This window comes from Leptonychotes weddellii, chromosome 3, assembly GCF_054177405.1.
Source record: "Leptonychotes weddellii isolate Sample4059 chromosome 3, ASM5417740v2, whole genome shotgun sequence".
Taxonomy (NCBI): Eukaryota; Metazoa; Chordata; class Mammalia; order Carnivora; family Phocidae; genus Leptonychotes; species Leptonychotes weddellii.
In genome coordinates, this window is record NC_138371.1 from 42,506,162 (window position 1) to 42,529,749 (window position 23,588).

At 34.0% G+C, this 23,588-nt stretch overlaps 1 protein-coding gene across 4 annotated transcripts in view; it reads left to right on the forward strand.

Moving 5' to 3' along the window:
- Positions 1 to 23,588, forward strand: part of TFPI (tissue factor pathway inhibitor) — a 547,151-nt gene that overhangs the window by 504,595 nt on the left and 18,968 nt on the right. For 3 of the 4 annotated variants that reach the window (XM_081813998.1, XM_081814000.1, XM_081813999.1), the window contains exons 3-7: positions 4,761 to 4,880; positions 11,503 to 11,700; positions 17,059 to 17,097; positions 21,075 to 21,251; positions 22,306 to 22,491. In XM_081813998.1, coding sequence (XP_081670124.1) covers positions 4,763 to 4,880; positions 11,503 to 11,700; positions 17,059 to 17,097; positions 21,075 to 21,251; positions 22,306 to 22,491 — 718 coding nt within the window. In that variant the 5' untranslated portion in view covers positions 4,761 to 4,762. Of the gene's footprint in view, positions 1 to 4,760; positions 4,881 to 5,868; positions 6,034 to 11,502; positions 11,701 to 17,058; positions 17,098 to 21,074; positions 21,252 to 22,305; positions 22,492 to 23,588 lie in introns of those variants that run through there. The other variant, XM_081814001.1, reaches the window with a different exon arrangement.

Genomic DNA, 23,588 nt, shown 5'->3' on the forward strand with positions numbered 1-23,588 from the left:
TAAAGCACAGATCACATCATGCTTTTTAATATTTCTCTAGTTCAGAATATCTACTGACTTCTCCTTAAATGTAACATTATTTGTTAAGGTATTTTCCAAAAAATACTTTATGGGAAAATAGCCCCTTGTCATATACGTTTGGAAATGCATTTACTCTATTCTCCCATAGAAGATACAATTGCACATTACCATAATAAGGATCCTATAAATGTCCTACAGTTGAGAAACCTATATAAGGTTTTTTTTATATATAAGGTTTTTAATTCAGACATAAATATATATTAGCCTATGAACACTTTTTTTAAAATGTAGCAGCTAATAACATCTTGCTGAACTTATATTCTGAGAACACATCTTGACCTAAAGGATAAAATTAACACTGCAGCTTAGCATTAAAGTGAATGGAAAATGTAAGTTAAACAACATAACTATAAATTATTCTGTGGAGTATATAAAATGTGTTAATTAAAATGCATAAATTTTTAGAACTGGAATGGAACTTAACGACAATGTAGTCAAAGTCATGTGTTTTATAAATTGGTTTAAAAATATAGGGGTGCCTGGGTGGCTCAGTTGGTTAAGTGTCTGTGTTTGGCTCAGGTCATGATCTCAAGGTCCTGGGATCAAGCCTTGCATCGCATCAGGCTCCCTGCACAGCAGGGAGCCTACTTCTCCTTCCCCTCTGCTGCTCCCTCTGCTTGTGCTCTCTCACTCTCTGTCAAATAAATAAATAAATAAAATCTTTAAAAAAATAAAAATATAAATTTCCAAAGGTTACTTAACAGGTTGCTGGCAGAGCTAAGTTTAGGATTTTTAGTTTGTTGTCCCAAAATATAAATTCTATTTTTATCCAAGTTAAATAATTTAACATATGTTTATTTTCCACTACTATGTGCCTGGTGTATGCAAATATACCCTGACAATTTATCTAGGCATTTAACATTGCATTTTTATTTAACTCAGTTGGTTACATGTAAATTCCTAAGGGTCAAGGCTTCCTCTAGATTTCTTAATCTCTCTTACTGTCTAACATATTATTACACACAACTAGTCACTGACACAACACATTTATATAATATATTCTTGCTTAAATAAATTCTGATATTGATTAGAAATTAAAAGGGATTAGCAAGAGTGAGGGCCTTCTTCCTGGTTCTCGCTGAGAACCTTCTCGCTGAGTCCTCACACAGTGGAATGGATGAGAGATCTTTGTGGGGTCTCTTTTATAAGAACATGAATCTTATACCCTAAGACCTAATCATCTCTGAAAGACTCTACCTCCTAATACCATCACATTTGGGAGTTAGGATTCTATATAAGAATTTGGGGAACACAAATAATTCAGATAGCATAATCCCAACAATGGTGAAGGTTCAAGTCATCAACACTTTATATTGTCAGTTTTTATTAAATTTTGTCATACTATCTCACAATGGTGTTAATTTTAATTTTTATGATGACTAATTATGTTGACTATCTTTTAAATATGCTTATTTGCCATTTGCCCATAATCTTCTGAGAAGTGCCCGGTCAATCTTTAACCCATTTTAGTTGGATATTTATTTGTAATTCCTCATACATTTTCAATGTATAATCTTCAGATACATGAATTTCAAACACTTTCTCACAACTTGCCTTTTCAGTGTCTTAATGGTGCTTATCTTGATGAGCAGGAGTTGATTTTAATGAAATCAAATTAACAGTATTTTACTTTATAATTGGTGCTGTCTGTATCCTGATTCAGAAACCTTTGCCAACCTCATCATGAACATATTCTCCTATGTTTCTTTTACAAGATTTAATGTTTTATCTTTCACATTCAGATCTTTGAATTTCTTTGAATCAATTTTTCTATATGATACTAGGTAGGGTAGTAGATATTTTTAATGGGGTCAGCTATTCAAGAAATAGAGTGAAGAAAGGCAGAGTGAGTTAACCAATGCATAGCTTCAGTTTGGATTTGCTGTCTTGTTTGCCATTTTGCAATGTAACTCAGTGATGCAGTTGGAAATTTTAAAAAGGAAACTAATTACAATGATCTGTAATTAAGTCACTTCACTCTAATTGATCTCTACAGATTACAGTTTTATCAGTATCATAAGAAGTTGTACTGTTTTTTCAGTGATGTGCCAAAATCAGTCTTTCACTCTGGGAGGTTATTCTAACTTGAATTCAAGTTCTGGATCAGCCATTAATTAGCTCTGGGTTGCTACAGTGCATACTCATCGTTTTATCTGCCCGACATCCTTCCTTTTTCTGGAAGCAACAATCCACTCCTCCTGGGAGCCACACTTGTCCACTCCATCCTAAAACCGTATACTTACGTAGAGATTTGCAATGTTACCACATTATCCCATTCCCCAACCCTAAGAAAGTCCATTTCAGCTCCTCCAAATCTATGCTAGTCTCCTAACAGCTTTTCACCTCAAATGTATTGGTCCAAAAGTGAAGGGGGCATTTCCTACAAATTGAAACCATCAGTGCTATTTTCAAGCTATTTGACACTAGTCATAAAGAGAAGCAGTCATACTGTTTTGATGGAAGGATCTTTTAAGCTTTAAAACCCTGGAAATATCAGTGCTATGCATCCTCCTACATAGAGAAAGCTGGGCTGCACTGAAGGAGAGTAACACTTGTTAAGGAGTGCAATAGCTATGAGAGACTTCTAACGGCATTCAGCTCCCCGACTCTTAGATCCAACCACAAACCTCCCTTTCTAATCCTAGCTTGTTCCACCTTCTCTAGAATGAATAAGCAAACTGTCTGAGCTGGCTTCTGATCCTTGCAACCAAGGAAAGTCTAAAACTACTAAAATTAGGCAACACTGTAGGCCAATAGTATTAAAGAAAGGAACTTGGTGGGTTTACAGCCCAAATTCTCATCAAGGTCTTTAGGCACCCAACTTCAGCCTGTTCCCTAAACGATGGGATAGAAAAATAAGCTATATTTTGCACTCAAAATATCACAGGGCCATATATCTCAAAGAAACTAATGGAAATAGAAGAGTCCTTGAAAAATACATTTTCTTTTTTTTTTTTTTAAAGATTTTATTTATTTATTTGGCAGACAGAGACACAGTGAGAGAGGGAACACAAGCGGGCGGAGTGGGAGAGGAAGCAGGCTTCCCGCGGAGCAGGGGACCTGATGCGGGGCTGGATCCCAGGACCCTGGGATCATGACCTGAGCCGAAGGCAGACTCTTAATGACTGAGCCACCCAGGCGCCCCAAAAAATACATTTTCTTTTCTTTTTTTTTTTTTAAGATTTCATTTATTTTTTTGAAAGAGAGAAAGAGCAGGAGAAGAGAGAGGGGCAGAGGGAGAGGGAGAAGCAGACTCCCCGCTGAGCAGGGAGCCCAACGCTCCGCTCGATCCCAGGACCCTGGGATCAGGGCCCTAGCCAAAGGCAGACACTTAACTGACTGAACCACCCAGGCACCCCAAAAACTACATTTTCAAAAATAAGATAAAGACTAGAAGTTTAGGTGATCGACTCTTCAAAATTATATACATATATATATATACATATATATGCATTCATATATATACAAATATACTTGTGGATTCAAATAGTTAATGATATGACACAGAGGTATATAACACGGCTACTGACAGAAAAATCAAATACATGTTAACATTTACAAAGTGTTGTGAAAAAATAGGTTGTACATTTCACTAGTGATTTTAATGAAGCTTAAAGCAAAATGGCATTACTTTATTATTTATTATAAAACTACATATACCTTAACGGTGTATATGGCAGCTATGATTCATTATAGGAGTAAACAGAGAATTCTCTAAATTATTTTAGATGGAATATCTGTTCTTGCATTTGTGAATCCTTACTGATAAGATTTCTCTTTCATTCCTGACTTATAACATCAGTGGCTGAACATGTGCATATGTTCCTTCCTTTTCTCTTCCTATGCTATATGAACACCCATCCTTGAATCCAAAGTAGAAAGAGCCTTAAAAAAATTTCAGTGTGGTTTTTCCATTATTTTTTACTGTGGAACTCTAAATCATTTTGAAAGAGGAAGTCTCACTCTCCTTCTGAAATCTGTTTCCCTTAGAGTGTAAATATGTTGGTTTATCACTTAAAGTCACTTTTCTATGAAACTCTTTTGAATCAGATACCTGCCTAAATTGAGGGTGGAAGACTGGGGTAAAGGACTTGCTAGAATGCTAAAGATTTCTTTTTTCAGCAGTTCTGTCTGCTATCTCATAGAAAATCTGGTTAAGAAATTGGTTATACAAACAAATATATTTTATAGGAAACAAAGACAAAAATTTGGAAAATGTCTTTCTTTTTGAAGAGAAGGACTGAAGCCATGGGAAAGAGAAATCAGGAATTGAAAGTTGCATTAATGAAATAATAGAAAAATGCCAGAGATATTAAAATATAATTCTGACTGAGAAAGAAGAATAGCTGTGAGAAAGATGTGCAAATAGAACTGTATATGAAAATGGATCTTAATACATAGTTAGGCATGATGATCAATTGTTGCCATTTTAATTTGTATTTTCAAGGTTGAAACATGAGCTGCATACTTGAATATTATTAGACATATGCACTGAACATATGTGTGTCTACAATATTAAATGCTACATGCACGTTTTAAATAGGACTCATGGAATTTGCAGACAGTACAGATTAAGTGTCATAGAAATTTACATTTGGAGGCGTGCATAAGATTCCTGCTAGTCTATAGATAATTTGACATTAACTCTTAATTAAATATATCTGGGTTCTGTATTTCAGAGATGATTTATACAATGAAGAAAGAACAGATTTTTTGGGTGTCTGTGTATCTGCTGCTTAATTGTGCCTCTGCCCTTCTTAGTGCTGTCCTTGAAGCTGAAGAATATACAGATATTACAGGTAAAATATTAGAAGGATTCATATTTTTCGGCTAAAGATCTCAATTTTAATCCCAAAATGTAATATATTTTTCTCCATTGTGTGGGAAAATTAGCTTTTACATTAGTGACTTACATGTCTTACATGTAATTTGTTCCCCCCCCAAAAAAATTTAGACCAAAAAAAAGTCACTTTAGAAAGGAAGACTTCTTTTTTTTTTCCAGGTGATAAGATTAAACATTGAAGTATCTCTGGACGATTGCAAGGAACAAAGTGTTGTAGAAACAGCCGTGAACCTTGATGCCATCCTTTGGCTGGGAAAAGTGTGAGAAGGGAAAGGAAACTATAGATATTCTCTGCTTTTTTGCCTTATTCTCAAGAACTTCCCAGATGAGTCCAGTGTGAGAATCTAGTAAAACAGGACATTAGGAGATCTGGCCTAATACAAGTTAGTTCTAATCTCATAAAGCTCCGTATCTAAAAATAAAATATTAACAATCAGCAATAGAACAAGGAGAAGAATGTACAGTGATTGTTACTATATATTTCTTTCTTAAAAGTACTATTTTGTGGAAAATTAGTAAATTATTGATAGAAATCTCAAGTCACTGGTAATGGTGTGACAATATGAACAAAGTGATAGCTTCTATTGGTATGTATGTTGATGGTGTACCAAAGACTTCCATAAATACATTCTTATTTCATGTATCTAAGCACCCTTGAAAGGGATTTTGTTCAATGTACTTCCCTTTGATAAAGATTGAATAAATATATCTTATGTGCTTGAAATTGGTAGGTACTAGGGAAACAGTGATGACTCAGACCAAGTTCTGAAGAATCTCACAGTTTCACAGGGGAGACTATTAAATTGTCACTGGAAAAAATATTGTTATAAAAACTTCCTAAAGATGAAACACTAACAAAGTAAACACTATAACATGCCTTATAAAATGAGAATTTGGGCATTATGAAATAAGCTCTAATTCTTCATTTGTCTCATTTATCAAAGGAGATGGTTTCTAATATTCTGGAAGCTGAGAAGAGAAGAAATGTAGAGAATAAAGTCCCCACAGAGAAAAAGTAGGCAACCCATCTTGGAAAGTGGGAGGAGAAAGGATCCCCAATATTCACCTAATCTGATGTCCCTCAGTTAGGCTGAGAAAATGCATGCCAGGTAATCAGAAGTTTCCTGACATTGTTGCTGCTGATGCAGTCAGCCAAGAAACCAGAGTTAACCCATTAATAATTAAGCTGGAGTTTAAAATCTCTTGATAAATTCAGAACAAGCAAAGCCAGCTAAGAAAACATTTTTTATCTGATAGCTAGACTTGAAGATCACCTAACTGACTGGCTGCACAGTCTTAACCAGTTTCGGGGTTTTTTGGTTTTGTTTTGTTTTCAGTCTTGAAATAGCATGATCCCACATCAGAATCAATTCAGTTTTGAAGATACCATTTATCACACTGTGCCAAGGTCATGCCATCTTTTTATAGAAGTATACCATTTCATCGAATAGTGTACTATCATCTTAGAGGAAAACATACACGATCTTATCATTTTTCTCACAAGGCAATAGTAGGCTTTTTCTTAATCAGTCTAACCAGCAGGGAGGATGAAATATAATAAAATTTTTTATAATAAAAAACAGTAGTGATAAGCTCTTTTTTAAAATTCCTTTAGAGTGAGAGAGAGAAGATTAGCAGGGAGCATTTAGAGAAAGCTAAGTGTCTTTCGTAAGATGTACAATCAGGCAGATCTAAGTTTGCATGTGGGGTTTGCCACACAGTAGCTTTGCAAAATTAGATGAGTTAGGTAAACTCTCTGACTCCCAGTGTCTTAATCGATATGTAAGTGATGCAAATAACTATGTTCATATGGTTGTTATATAAACTGCATAAAAGCACCTGGCACATTTTTCGGCACGGAGAAGGCAAAGAGTGTATGGCTATGTTCTTCCCTGCCAGAGAAATCAAATCTTTTCATGAGAGAATCAAACAGCATGTAGACTCTTAAATAGTAAGTTACCTTAAAGCTCTTGGTTCCCAAACAAGTTCCAGGAGAATGAGGACTCTAACAGTCGGGGACATGACATGTCCCCAAATATTATCATGAGCCTACTATCCGACGTCCCAGGACAGGGGGAGGGGAGAGTGAGATTGTAATCCTCAGATTGTGAGACATAAAATGCAAGAAATCAATTACAAAAATGATACAATAAAAACCATAATTCTGTTCATCTGGCTGCATCAGATTAAATTCCCTATTACACTGCCCTGCATATGTTTTCTAGTTACATGGGGTTAGGCAGATCCTTATCACTAACACTTTCCTTCAGTCTCCGTTTCAAGTCTCAGGAAAGCTATCCCTGACTCTCCAGACAAGCTTAGCTATCTTATTATGCACAAACACAGCACCTTGAACTTCTTGAATGTTTATAAATCTTCAGTGTCTGGGGCGCCTGGGTGGCTCAGATGGTTAAGCGTCTGCCTTCGGCTCAGGTCATGATCTCAGGGTCCTGGGATCAAGTCCCGCATCGGGCTCCCTGCTCCTTGGGAGCCTGCTTCTCCCTCTGCCTCTCTCTCTCTCTCTGTCTCTCATGAATAAATAAATAAAATTTAAAAAAAAAAAAAAAATCTTCAGTGTCTGCATGCTACATGACAGGGAAGGGGCGGGGCTACTGCCACCTAATTTACTATCATATCTGCCATGACCCCACAGTGCCTGACCCATGATCAACACACAATTGTTAACTTTCAAAAAGATTTATCCAAGGTAAAAAATGAAAACCAAGACAGACTTCCATCCCTTTTGGGTGGAGTGGCATGGTACTACATCTGAGAGACCACACCTCATCACTCCCCCACTTCAGGGATGCTCTGCCAAGGGTGGGTCATAAGCTGAATATTCTAATATATGATTCAGCTAAGAAGGACACTAAAATGTGAACAGTAAAGATGAATAATTTGATAATAAATTAATAAAATATAGTTTAAAATTAGTTCTTAGTGTTTCACTTGGGAAATTGCTATAAAATCACCTACTTTCATAGCTGAAACATTTTTAGTTTTTATAAGGTGAATTTGAGAAAAAAATGTATTGAGTGTAAATTTTAGAATTAAATCTATGTGCTTTACCCAAATGCCAATCTAGGAATCTCAGTCATACAGACTGTGACAATATCACTCAATTATTAAGAATGTGTGAGACATCTGGTATAAAACTATGTGGCGTATAAAACTTAGGGTGGGAACAGAGCAATTAATTTCTACAGTGCTGTTTTATAAGTTGTAAATGGAGAGAATACCTCATTAAGAAGATTGTTGTGATTACTAAATAATGTAATTACAAAATGTCTGGAGCACAGTAATTAGTAAACATTAGCTAGTATTAACTACTACAAGGACAAATACGGGGAACCAGCTTTCATTTCTGTGGCTGATGGCCACCACCTTGTGGCACAATTCCTAAATAGCAAGTTGAACTCGGTGTGGTATATGCTTAATGGAGAAAATGTAAAATAAAAGTTTGGCATGATGAAAAGGACTATCAAATATATCAAAAGTCGAAATCAGAGGCATCATCAATGAAAAAGAACCTTATGTAAATTACTATTTATAAGAACTAGTTCTCCTAAATATCTATAGCAACTCAGGTATTAGATAAAGCCCCCTGGGTTCTACAGGTAGAGTATTAGACTACAGGCTCCTGTCTGAGGTACTGTGTCTATAAAGATCTGAAGTCACATTAATATGGGAATCAGGGACCATCATATTATCTAAGGAGTGCTATAGGAATTTCTGAAGTAATGGTATATAGCCATAAGATTCAGAATATCAGAATATTATTATTCCTAGCTCCTTTCTCAAAATTATATATGTGACCTCTGAGATTCTGAGATCTGATTCTAAGATCAGATACTTATAGAACTGACAGGTCAAATTTTTATCGGTTGCATAAAAATGTGTCTAGAGTGTACAAACGTATTGTGCTAATGCAATGATGCTTGTCGTGGGTCTGTTCTCAGTAAAATGCACTGCTTAGGGTCTTAGATGCAAAGTCTTCTAGTTTCTCACAACTCTTAACAAGTCAGAATGTCAGTGACAGTATTCTAAATCTTTAAGAGAATATAAGCAGCATTTATAATTATCACAAGTATACTACTACTCAGAAAAGGTTTTTAGTTATTTTTTATTTCAAACCGACAATTGTAATTTCAGTGATGAATCGAAAACACATGTTTTTTCATAAATCACTTTTTTGTTTATATTCACCTATTTGTCTATGGAAGATATTTTTACCAACTTTCTAAAATGCTATTTTATATATAATGTATATATAAGTGCTATAATATATATTAAATATATAATGAATTTATGTAGAGAAAAGTTTTTGTGTATGTAATTTAAGAAAATTAAGAATTCTAGGGAAGTCCAGGAACATTTAAGGAAAATTATGATTCTGAAGTATCCATATCATTAGGTGCCAGAAACTTTTGATATGCCTTGAGAGACATTTTAAAGCCAATCATATTCAAATAAGTTCATCAGCATAAAATATTAGGTACATAATTAAAAAGCAAAGAAATGAGAATAATTTACATATGTCAATGAATAGTTGTTTACTCATTTTGGTAAACTATTTACATATATATTATAGAGATTGATTGGCTTTAGGGACACTATATAATTGGTGGAAAAATTATTTTAAAAAATCACATAGATCAACATCCAAATGATATATTTTTTGATTGTACATAACCCGCACAGGTGCATAAAATTCAACATTCCTTAAAGGTTTGACCAGTAATAATTAGCTAACTTGAGAACTAGCCAATTCATGAAAATTGTGTTTGGTGCTAAAAATATCCATGTCTTTTGTAGATGAAGGTCTGTGTGTCATAATAAATAAATCTGTTTTATGTTATTCTATCTTATCAAATTTGGGTCAGAAATTTTACTGTTATATCATTTCTGTAAGCTCAACTTATTTCAATTGAAAAAAATTGTCAATTCAGTTATCAAAGAAATCAAAATGGTGATATGGCATTTTATAAATTGAAGTTTGATTTTAAGTTTAAAAGTGGAAGAGTGGTTGAGATAAAATTCACATGTTCATAAATAATTACTGTCAAATGAATGAAACAGCATAATAATAATTTACGGACAGAAAGCGGTATTTTTAACCCTTCTAAGATTTCAGGGTTTACTTATCATTTTAGACCCATATAGAAAATAAAAAATAACATTCCAATTATTTTATCATAAAGATAAAATAACACTACTGAAATGTGGCTACTACTTGACATTAATTCGATATAGATCATTAAGGTAACAAAAGGTAGAAGACATTTGATAAAATTATCTAATCCAACTTTTATGATATGTATATCTTCTCTTTCAAAAAATTCACAGAAGTTTTGAAACCACAGGACATTCAAAATTGATTTCCTTCTAGATGGTTATATATTCACACTTGTTCTTTTATTTAATGCTTTTAAAAGGTTTTATATATTTTTAAATGATGACATCCTTTCATCTTTTTTCAAAGTAAGTTATTTTATAGTGCATTAAAACCCTTTCTTGGAAGATACCTAAACTTAATCAGATTGTTTTAATTTAGCAGCATACTGCTGCCCTCTAAAGGGCAAATTGGCTTAGGCCCCTCAGAAGTGATCATAGTGAATACTGAAAGTCTTGGAAAATACATTATAGACAATACTCAAGGAGTATTAATGACATTATTTGTTCTTTATGATTTTGATAGTACCAACCACAATTTTCAGTGTCTATCTTACTGATAGATTCTATAAGCAAATGCAACTTACTTAAAATTAAGCCTCTATTAATATTAGACCTCATAAAATTTAAAATTTTTGAGTTTTCTGTATATACAAGTCCCTTCTCAAGATATGAAATTCCTCTGTGACTAAAATAAGTGATTGAATATTGAGGGAAAAAAATTCTCACTCAAGATCAAAAGAATTGCCTCATTCTATTTTAAAATACAGACAACATTAAGTTTTCTCAACATTGTTAAAAACAAACCATGGTAAGTAAAAGAATGGACCATGATATATATGTATTTGTAATACCAAACACCAACGTTTCCATTATTTGGGAATGGCTTAATACAGTGTGATGTATGTGTGTGTGTGTGTGTGTGTGTGTGTACATATGAATATGTATGTACTGCTGCTTTTAAAAAGTTGTTTATGTGCAAAAAATGACACAACTGTGGATTAGGGAGAGCAAATCAAAGAGCTGTCCATTAATGTCTGCCCTTAAAAACTGCTGAATTTAAAAAGACATCTTTACTTACTCGTAACGTCAACACATTGGTTACCGTACAACGACTATGCATTTCCATACTGGTCAACTGGTGTATGTTTAAGCCAAATCCCTAAAGCGAGTCTAGAAAATTATTCTACTCCTAAAGTTTAATTGTTGATAAAATCTGTTTCATTTGGTGTGTTTATAAACTTTATTTACCTTTTTGATAATTTTTAATAACTTGTCATGTTTTCTTCAGCCTGTGTTATTTCTGTTGTGCTTTTTAAGAAAAATTACGACGTACTGAAAAGGAAATAAAGAACACTATTACTATGTGGATGAAAGGTTCTATATCTTTTATTTTTACCTTGTAGATGTTGAGTTGCCACCACTGAAACTTTTACATTCATTTTGTGCTTTGAAAGCGGATAATGGCCCATGCAGAGCAATGATTACACAATTTTTTTTCAACATTCACACTCAACAGTGTGAAGAATTTATGTATGGGGGATGTGAAGGAAATCAGAATCGATTTGGAAGTCTGGAAGAGTGCGAAGAAAAATGTATGAGAGGTAGGTTTCTAGAGACACTTATCACCCAGGAGCCTTTAGGCTCCTTTAACTTTTTAAAAAAGTTTAGGGTTATTAGATCTAATTATAGATTTGATAATTTTAGGAAAAGAAGTTAGAACTATTTGAACATTCCAAGGAATATTCTTTTCACATTTTCGGCATTCATGTTCAACTACTATTTTTCATTTTTCATATCAGTTATTACAAATTATATTAAGCCCCATTTGTTATCCTATATTTTTCTCTATAATAAAGAAGAAAAACCTTTAAGTTCACTGATTTTATATCTGCAGTGAAGTGGGTATAATTCAGCCTCCTGGGCAGCTATGAGTTGGCAGGAAAGAAACAGTCATATTGACTTAGTCTTCCCTTTATCAGTATAGTGATCTTATAGCTATCTCCTGTCAAAATAATGAATCTGAGAATCCACTTTGAGGCTTTCAGTAGCTACTAATTAGAAAATTCTAAACTGCATCAGAGAGCAGAAATATATATATGAAAATTAAGTCATTCTCTTTAGGGCCTTAGAATATTGTAGAAAAGAAAATATGAACCTTACTGAGCCATGTAGACTTTACCAAGCCCAACTTTTCATATTTTTACTAATTTATAATGTTTAAAAGTATATCATATTATATTGTTGGTAAGTTTTATGGGACAGTTTTATTTTGCTTTAATCCTACTAAAACATTTCCCCCTGAATTTTACAAACTATAATGTGGTTTTATCTCATCTCACTGAGATAAATTCCAGATAATTGCTGGTTAAAATTTTAAATGCTTTTATGTCTGTTTAATTCTCCTGAATTGTGAACTACTTAAGGGATAGAAGAATCTGAATGGTCTTTATCTTCCCAGGGTCTAGTCCCAAATTTCCCCATGGCATGTTATTAGAGCTAGTTGAATTAAATGGTAGTCTATAGAGATGGTATCTTTAGTTAGTAACACTAGGTGTCTTGCTTTTTGCAAAACAGACAGCTCTGCATTCTCACTTTGATAATGCTTTCCCAAACAGCTTTTACAAAATAGCCTTGGCATCATGATGCTCTTGGCCTGTCGGAAAATCTCACTGTGGTGAAAAGAGAGAACTTCTCCCCTGTGTGACTCTGTGAGGTGTTTTTTTGTTTTGTTTTGTTTTGTTTTGTTTTTGTATATTCCAGAGCTGACAGAAAAGGATTGATGTGAATATATTTCTTTGAACTTGAGCACTTATTTCCTTCTTTCTTCTCCATACAAGTGCTGGAAATGTTACTAAAAGAGATTATGCAGTTCAGTGGTCCTCTGGTGGGCCCCTGGTTTTGGTGATTGCCTGGTCATTTTCCATTCATTATACCTCCTTCTCATCCATACTGGGCCGAGTATGCTTTTGTGTTGAGTTGAATAGCACTCAGGTTCAGCACCTTGGCTAGAGGTCTGGTTGCCTCATTCTTTGTAATTCTTTCTCCTTTAGCAGCCTAACATTTTCATCAGCTGGCCACTTTCCCACGATACATACCTGTTTCTTTTATTTCACCATCATATAAAAATTACCCTTTTCTTTAGAAATTAATCAAATATAATTATTTCATTCTTCAGTGACCTCCTTGCTTACAGTATCTTCTAAACATCATTACTACCTAGCATATAAATATGAGTCTCTGGCTTCCATCTCCTTATTACATCTGCAAGAGCCACTTATTGTTTGAATATATGAGTGTTGTGTATAGTAAATTACTGTTAAGGATATAACTAGCATATATAAAAAGGATTGCTAGGCTTTTAAAAAATCACCTAAAGAGACAATTCTATCTTCAGCTATGATGGAAGCGCTGAAACAGAACTTTCTCTCATAATATAAATGATTAGAAAATTAGACAAAATATATGAAGCAACTGTTGGCAGACATGGATCAAAAGGCAGTGCAGGGGGCACCTGGGTGGCTCAGTCGTTAGGCGTCTGCCTTCGGCTCAGGTCATGATCCCAGGGTCCTGGGATCGAGCCCCACATCAGGCTCCCTGCTCGGCGGGAAGCCTGCTTCTCCCTCTCCTGCTCCCCCTGCTTGTGTTCCCTCTCTCGCTCTCTCTGTCAAAAAAAAAAAAAAAAAAAAAAGGCAGTGCAGGATTGTGATCCCTTAGAGAAGGGAAACATGTGAGGTGAGTCCAGTCTCCCCAGCTTTCTGCATGAAGGCACTTCTGAACCATAGCTAAAGGAGGGGAGCCCAAGCACAGGATGGTGGTCTCCCTGGTAGAGAATATGGAGATTGGAGATTAGGAGACTGAGGTCAATGGGTTTTGGGGCATAATATGTGGGAGAGTATGGACATATGTAGAGAAAAAGCTAAAAAGTCAGAACAAGAGTCCCTTTGAGTTTGTCACTGAACAACAAAACTGCATGCATTTGGTGAAATTCCATAAGTTAGAGAAAATAATTGTAAGGATTTGTAAATGGAACATCTCCCAGAGCATCCACATGACTGGGAGAAAACCCAATTATATATATGAAAAATTTTAGGAACTTGCAGATGACTTTAGAAATCTCACTGGATAAAAGGACAATGTAAATATTTACACACATGCTTGCAATGAACAAATAGAAAATTAGACAAAATTCTTAAAAAGACAACTTCATTTAAAGTAATGGAACATGAAATTCTTAGTGATGGATTTAAATAAAAAAGTACATAACATTTACAATGAAATCTATAAAACATTGTTAAAAATTCATTGGCAAACAAAGAAGACTTTAATGAACAGAGATATAAAACAATAGATTGAAAGGTGCACTTTAGTTGAGATGTAAATTCTCCCCAAATGGATCTGGAAATTTTATCCTATACCAAATTCCAGCACATTTTTGTTTATATATTAGTCAACTCTAAAAATGATATGCAATACAAAGGACCTAGGATGGCTAAAACAATTCTGAATAAAAGAGCAAATTTGGAGGACTTTATCTGATTTCCTTTTTTTAAAAAAAGATTTTTTTTATTTTAGAAAGAGAGAGAGAGAGCACATGCACACATGTGAGTGAGCAGGGAGAGGGACGGGGCGGGGGGGAGGTGGGGTGGAGAGAAAGAACCTCAAGTAGACTCTGAGCTGAGCTCAGAGCCAATGTGGGCCTCAGTCGCACACCCCTGAGATCATGACCTGAGCCGAAACCAAGAGTCAGATGCTAACAGCCTGAACCACACAGGTGCCCCAGACTTTACCCGATTTCAAGAGTTATAGCACAGCTGCCGAAATTGAGCAGAATGATGTGAGAATAAGGATAGACAGAAATCAGTGGAATAGAATAGTCAAAAATAGACTACACCATCAGAGTTAACTGATTTTCTATGAAGATGGACACATTATGTTATGAATAGAATAATAGTTTAATAAAAATAAATGGGATGAAAGCTTGTTTTGTTTCAGTCCTGAATGTTGTTACTCTCTGAAGCTCAGTTTCTTCCTGTGCACACTGAGGATGTGATAATCACATAGACCAAAATCATTAATGTTATGTATACTAATATTTATATTACTTGTTCAAGGGAAAGATCCTTTCAAGTAAATAATGTGACTGTAGGCTTGAAAGCACTTAGAAACTTTAGAAAATAATGACATCAAATGTCATTTTATCCTGCAGTGCCTGTTAATATCTCTATCTGCTAAATTACATATTTTTTTCATTATGTTCATAGTTTAAATTTTTACACATGTGTAAAACATGCTGCTTAGTTGCCATGATAAGGTATGAATATTATGGAAGCAGCCAGTGAAATCAGTGGCCCTCTTTATGCTGAGAACCTAATTATTTTACAGTTAGCCAAGATCAATGTAATTATTTTGAAAAATTTTTGGTTGTTTTTTGTTTAATATGTGTTAATTACTTAACATTAATCCAACTTGGAATGGAATCAGAAAACAAGTTATCTTTTAATATTACATGAACATTGAAATCAAGCATTTCTATGTTCCCATCCAATGGCTACCGTCAGTAGGCAAAACAGTAAAAATGATTATTTAGCACTCTAGTCTGATGTAATATTTATCTGTATATATTCTTTCTTTGCCCTTATAAATTAAAACTGTAACAAATTGTACATTAAAATATTTCAATATAAGCTTATTATGACAATCCACTATCTAATTGAAACACATCGACAGTTGGTTATTTACAATGAGAAAGACTCCTGAGGTTTCCTTAATATTTAAAATACAATTATATATATATATCTTTTTAAAAAGACTAATAAAATATAGGAAAATCTTTTAAAAAAGGCCTCGTTACCTTCTCTTTCAAAGATATTTTATATTCCAAAGAATAACCTAGCTGCTGATTTTTGGCTGAAAGGGGCATATAAGCCAACTCATTCCCCCAACCCCCTGTCTCTCTGGCCATACAACTAATTATAAACTGTCTTGACCAAAGCTTTTCTCTGCAGAACATGATTATACAACAAACATCACTCAGCCTTCCTAATGTTTACATGAGCAAATTAAAACTTCACTTATTATATTGATTTGAATTTCATTACCTATCATTTAAATTAGAACTTAGCATCCGTACTTGAATATAGTGAGTCAAAGACAAGCAGCATTCTAGTTTTTGAGTGGAGAAATTCCATTAATTCTTTGAGATTAAACCAAAAAATATGTCACAGATAACTTTTGCTTCATTTCTCTTCTGTACTTGGAAATAATAATAAAAACTTGTGATTGGGTTGAAACAATGCAGCAGGGGAAGGAATCAGGAAAGGAGATAATTCTGGTTTCTTCCACCCCTACTACCAAGTCTCTATAGAAATTATCTGTTTTGATATGCAAAGTATGCTGCTTGAATTACTTTCATATTTCACATTATCTTAATGTTTTTCTTTTTTTTTTTTTAAAGATTTTTTTTTTTTTATTTGAGACAGAGAGAATGAGAGACAGAGAGCATGAGAGGGAGGAGGGTCAGAGGGAGAAGCAGACTCCCCGCCGAGCAGGGAGCCCGATGCGGGACTCGATCCCGGGACTCCAGGATCATGACCTGAGCCGAAGGCAGTCGCCCAACCAACTGAGCCACCCAGGCGCCCCTATCTTAATGTTTTTCAATCATAGGTGTTTTGAATAGCAAATGTAGTTCACCGTGAATTCTTATTTTTGTCAATGTGTTAGAAACTTTCAACACCAGTTTTGACATTATTACGTTAAAATGCAGATGGCCTCATATCTATAAAAATTAAAATTATTTAATCTTTAGAGAAAATAAGAAATGTAAGCTATTTATTGATATTATGTATAAGAATAATTTTAATGGTAATAAATACATCATCCTAGTTTGTTAAATTGAAATTTATATATAATTTATTTATATAAATTTTGATAATTGATGTACATACTGTTTTTTCTTGCAGTTTATCCACAGGCCAAGACAGAGACAACATTAGAAAAAGGTAAACATTCATTTATATGCTAATTAGAATTTATGCAAGACACTTAGAAATTCAATTCTTAGTTTTCTTTGATATGGACTCCATCATAAATCCATACAATCTTTGAAATGGTGTTTTATTTCAGTGGATATAATGAAAAATTTAAAATAACATATATGATATTTGGTATGGAAGTCTTCAAACACTATATTTACTCTCATTCTAATGCAGAATGATATTTAGTATTAGATCAGTCGAATTCCACAGCCATGCACATGCTATTTTAACATCTGTTGAACAGTAATTTAGATGCTGTTAGTTCTCAGATCTCTACTCCCTTGATAATCTCAGCATTGTGTATCTTTAGCAAGTTATATCCAATATTTCCCTGAATTGATATATGTCTTTGAGTTGTCAAAGTCTATATGCAGAAGTAAATGGAGATGTTTAACAATAAGTGATTGCTCTTGTCAACATTAGTGTGTGTACATAGCTTTTATGATTTAAATTATTTATTGGTTTTAGCTAAAAATAATTTTCTGATTAAAATGTTACATTAGCACATGAAAAAATATATCAGTAGATCAAGAAAGACACTCCTTTTAGTAAAGGTCTAGAAGCTGACTTGGTCCAATTACCATTTATGTCATCTACATTTGAATGACAAAATACTGAACAAAGGGATCAAATTATTTAACTTGGGAAATGAAAGAGTTACAAAATTCAAACTGTATTTTAATTTTTCTGACTTTGATTTAATTGTGTGAGAAAGAGTTGAATGCTTTTGTGACTGATAAACTTAAGACTTACTAGACTGAATCAAAATTTATAAAATAAATTCACTCGCAAAGATTGTACAAACACTATCAGTGGATGTATTTATTTACAAATTTTAAAATAGCTTTCTATAAAATTGAATTAATCTTTACTGAAATGTTCAATGTTTCAATTAAATGAAATTCATTATCTGTAGTATCAAAGAATACAGGATATTTACCAATAGAGGGTTTTATCCACCAAGTAAAAGATGGTATCTTTGTGAAAGGAAATACCAACATTTAAATGTTAGGGTATTTTTTCAAAAATGTGAAATTAGGAAAAAAATGTATGCAGATAAAATTTACTATAAAATTATGCTATTTAATGTATATTTAATGATTTGGAATTCAATCATTCTTTTTCTCCTAATTCATATTAATTGATATTTTTCCAAAAATGCAATATTTTATTTTTACCAAAGTTAATTGGCTCCAAACAGTCAAAAACTGACAGTGTATGAGAAACAATCTTATAAATTATAAAGCACAGTATAAATTACTAGGTGTGAGGAAAACAAATATGGCATGCAGAGGGGCATACCTCTGCTATGAACTAGAGGAATCACTTCTGCTATTTGAACTCCTATTTCCTTGACTATAAAATGAGCACATTCAGGGAAATAGAGCTCTTTTACCTTTAACAAGTTCTAAATCTACATTTTTTATGAGTTTTGTCAGATTGGTACTAACTTGATTAAGAAAAAAATATAACATTTCCTTAGATACAAAGTAAAAATGTTCTCCATTCTGTGTAGCTTATGGATTTCTTAATCCTAGAATAGTGGTAGTATTCAATAGCAAAATAAGGTCTCCTAAATTTTGATTATAACCTACTGAGTTCATTACCTTGCTTTGCTCAGCGAGATCACCAAGCCTCCAGAATCCCCAGTCTATAGAGTTCAACTTCAGCATTTATAGGAGATATGACAGTAAGTAGGAGACCCAAGGATGAGGGATTTGCTTTGTCAGAGGAAGATCAAAGATCAAGAGGCAACTTGAATGAATTACATTTGTCAAGAGTCAGGGAGGAAGGTTGGAAAGTCACCTGGCTTAGCAGGTGGTGAGAGAGCAGTAAGGTAGATAATGTAATTAGTGTCCTAGTTAGGAGTTCCTCTTCTCTTCATTCTTAACTGATATTACATATGGAAATTAGAGAATAAAGCTAATCAATAACTATTCACATGTGTTAAACAATGTTCAGATGCCAAAACCCATCCATAATAAAGACCTCTAGACATATCCTCTAGACTAGATCTTCAAGTTAACTTTGTGATATGCTTTTGGAACAGTTACAAAGACAACCTCTTTGAAACAGTTTGGGTTAAGACAATTGTCAAGTATGCAGCCTCAATTAAAAGTTAATAGTAAAACTTAATGTGGTTTGTGGAAGTTTGTAGCTTAAAATCTGTATTCTGTGTTTTAACCAAGCATCAGTCTAGAGCAAGGATTGTGTATGCAGATTTAGTACGACTGTTACTTTATCTGAGGAATATAGGGCATGAATTTCTTGATTTGTAACCTTATTTTAAACTGTAGGCCCAAGCAGAATTATTTTACAAGTGTGCAATGTCAACTTTGTCCTAAAATAAATTTATGTCCTAGAATGGAGCCTCATAAATAATAGCAACTTCTAGTTGCACAATTTCTTAATTATACTTCTCAGCATAATTTCTTATTATTTTCTATTCTTTATATGCAGTATATTTTACCTACTCCTTTTTGTTAAACACAGAATTCTTATATTCTCTGTTAAGATGATTTAAAATTTCATAAGAAGTACATACTAAGGCCAAAACAAATCGAAATAATAGCAATTGAATGTATTTTTCCTCATTCTCTTATAAAAAAGTTTTACAAAAATTTAAAGAATTATTTTTTTTCCTTGTCCCATAAATTACACTTAACCACAAATTGTTGCTATGGGGATAATAGTAACATTCACCTTGAGAAACAAGAGGCAATAAACAATAAACAAAACTCTCAAATTGGTACTTTGAGAAGTTATAGAAGATAGATATTTTACACTACATTAAAATGGGATGTTTTATTAATAAAACAATGCTCTCATGGAGATCAGCCTTTCCAAAGATTTGCAACTGTTGCAGAAATCATTAATATTAAATATATGCTTTTTTTATAGTAACCTCCCGAGTGTTGCTTCCCTGAGATAGAACAGGTTGCTTTAAAATGGAAAAGGATACTACAGTTCATTTTTGCCACTCTGATAATACAGTTGCAGGGATAAAGTGGGGAAATTGGAGCTTTCCCCAATTTAAGCCCCATATATCTTGCAATCATAATTTTGAAAATAAGGTTAATTCTCTTCTTTACAGAGTATGCCTGTAGACAAGGCTTGTAATGTAGATCACAGTAGCACAATTTCTGTGACAGCTGTGTTTAATCTGATTTGGAGCACTATCAAAGAATGGGCATTAGATTTTTTTCAAAAGCCTCTCCAATCCCTGAACATGTATTTCCTTTCTGCCTTTGCACTGCTGGAGTCACTCCAATGCCAGGAAGAAGAAAAACAAGAGACACAGTGGTGGAGGATGTCATGCCTAACCTAATACAGATTCCAGAATAAGAATTCAGGAACTTCTAAGAATAGCCATGAAAGCTTCCACACGCCTCAAAGCTTCTCCTCCAATATTTTTTAAATTGAAACCATTGTAATGAAGCAACACATTACACTTCTTTCCCTAATGGGAGCCTATACCTGAAAAATATGAAATATTCCTACTTCTTTCCTAAATGTCAATGCCTGTACGCCTAAAAAAATAACTGAACCAAAATTTTGCCATAACATTTTGTAACATTATGAATTTTGGAATATTTCTTCCAAACCAAGGGTAAAATAACATATTTTACTCTTTCAATTCCTGAAATGGTTGACAGTTAGGTGCCCTATTAATTTATGATGAGAAATTTAGAACTTGAAATTCCAGTAGCAACAATATGTGACAATAGATACATCTTCCTTATTCTAAATGTCACAATAGACATAGTGGACAATTTTAATATTGTGCGGTTGTGGATAAAGTTCTGTTTTTACCTTGTATCTTTAACTTTTCATGTTTACTCCTTAAATAACTTCAACTTGGTTATTTTGTACATTTAATCAGCGTAATTCAATTATTCACAAAAAAGTATATTGCTTTCTGACATTTTTATAATTTCCAGAAAAGCCAGATTACTGCTTTTTGGGGGAAGACAGTGGAGTCTGTCGAGGTTATATAACTAGGTATTTTTATAACAATGAGTCAAAGAAATGTGAAGATTTCAAGTACGGTGGGTGCCTTGGCAATCAAAACAACTTTGAATCACTGGATCAATGCAAGCAAACCTGTGAGAGTTTAGGTAAGTTTATTTCCCATCTCATTTTACTTCATTTACAGGCATTCTTTAAAAAATAAGGCAACTTAAAGGATGTTCAAGTTTACCTAGATTTTTGTTTCAGCCATACAGATGAAGATACAGTAGCATCCACTAAATTTGATAAAAATCAGTCACTGTGTTAACTTAAAAAAAAAAAAGGAACAGAAAATTAAGACATGTATAGGGGAACTTATTTCCATAGATTTATTTTAGGTTACATTATTTAATTTTCTTTCCTGAGAATTTTAGTACAATGTAAGCATAAGAATAGGGCTGCTGAAATCCCTTAGGTTTATAACAATTTGAGGACAAATAGTTCTTTGGAACCTACCACCTAAAATCAATCAGTTTTACCTGACCATGAAATTTATTAAAGGATGCCTTAAACTTTAACTGTTACCTTTTTTTGACCAAGAACTACAAAGTTACTCACAGAAATATGATCTTACTAACAATATGTATAAATATAAAGATTTACTGTTCATTAATTTAACATAGCAATGTGAATAAAATTTCTAGAAGTCTCCTTTTTAAAGATTTATTTATTTGAGAGAGATTGTGTGTGTGCGCGTACATGTGCGCATGAGCTGGGGGAGGGGCAGAGGGAGAGAATCTTGAAACCGACTCCCCGCTGAGTGCAGAGCCCACTGGGGGGCTCCATCTCAAGACCCATGAGATCATGACCTGAACCAAAATCAAAAGTCTCAATGGACTGAGCCACCCTGGTGTCCTTGGATGTCTACTCTTCTTCTTCTTCTTCTTTTTTAAAGATTTTATTTATTTATTTGACAGAGAAACCGTGAGAGAGGGAACACAAGCAGGGGGAGCAGGAGAGGGAGAAGCAGGCTCCCCACTGAGCAGGGAGCCTGATGAGGGGCTCGATCCCAGGACCTGAGCCGAAGGCAGACGCTTAACAACTGAGCCACCCAAGCACCCCGATGTCTACTCTTAACACAACCGCTGTGCTTTGCTTTGTGTGTATAATTATGGACTTATGACAATGTTGTATTTTAATTGGCTGTATTTTTTTTTCCAGTGAATGATCTTCAGTTGGAACAAGCTGTGAATAATACAGTACTGCCTGAGTCTACGGGTAGTACAATACCATTTAATCCTGTGAATAGTCTGACAACGCTTGATGTTACAAATACTGTGTCCCCGCCTGATTCTGTGAATAATGATTCCATCACTCCCCAGCCTACCAAGGTTCCCAGCTTTTTTGGTAAGAATCTTTTTTTTTTTTTTTAAATTGCTCCCAGAAAAATATTTTGGTAACAATAGAAGTGGAATGTATATTAGAACCTTGCTTTTTTTAAAAAAAAAAATATAGCTCTTGTTCTCTAATAATAGGTGTGTTGAAATATTGAGATTCAAAATGTTTGTCTTTCAATCCCATCAGGGTGATAATTTTCCTCTATTTTAAAGTATGCTTTGAAGGAGGCTTCTGATTGTATATCATATGAAAACTTTCCTATGATATTTAACTCTATGCCAAATTTATCTTATAAAATAATGCTCAGAATTATCAGCATCAATGTCTGATGGTAAATTATTATAATGGCAGCATTGAGTCAAAGGCAGTAAAGTGCTCTTTAACTGAGCATGGCATTGGGCAAGGTCTCAGGTGTTTAGTCACAGGACAAATTAGGAATTTGTTGAATAACCACCACCAAAGGTTATGTCACTCTGAAGAGAATTGTCTTTTGGATTTCTGCAAAATTCTCTTCTGGGCTATTCCCTGTCAATGTATTTACCAAATTTAAACAAACATACAGGAAATATGCCCACAAAAAATGCAGAGCTGGAAAATAGTAAAAATATTGGAAAACATAACCGGAAACTACAAATATCTGGGCAGTTAAAAACAATTGAGAGCGCTGAAAGTTAACAGGATAAATATAAGGTCCAACCTAAATTTTAAAAATCACATGTGCTCATTCACGAATTGGAGATCTCACTTTGAAGCAGTCCAAGTGAAAGTTTCAAATGTAAAGGTGATATGAGTTGAAAGAGTTCTGTAGCTATTAAAATTGTAGCCCTAGGGTAAAAAGAGACAGTGTGTGGAGCAGGGGTTCTCCACAGCAGCCATGTGTCAGAATCCAGTGGGAATCAGAATCAGAAAGTCTTTGAGCATCTCTTTACACAAACAAATAAGCAAGCAAGCAAACAGCAGACAGAAGTTCTGCCCAGATGGATTTAAAGCTGCACATGTTGACTATTCCCTATCTGGAACGAAGGATGTAAATATCAAGTTCAGTGCCACACTGACCTGATCATGTCTGAGGGCTTTGCTTCAGCTCTGAATGCCATACCTTAGAG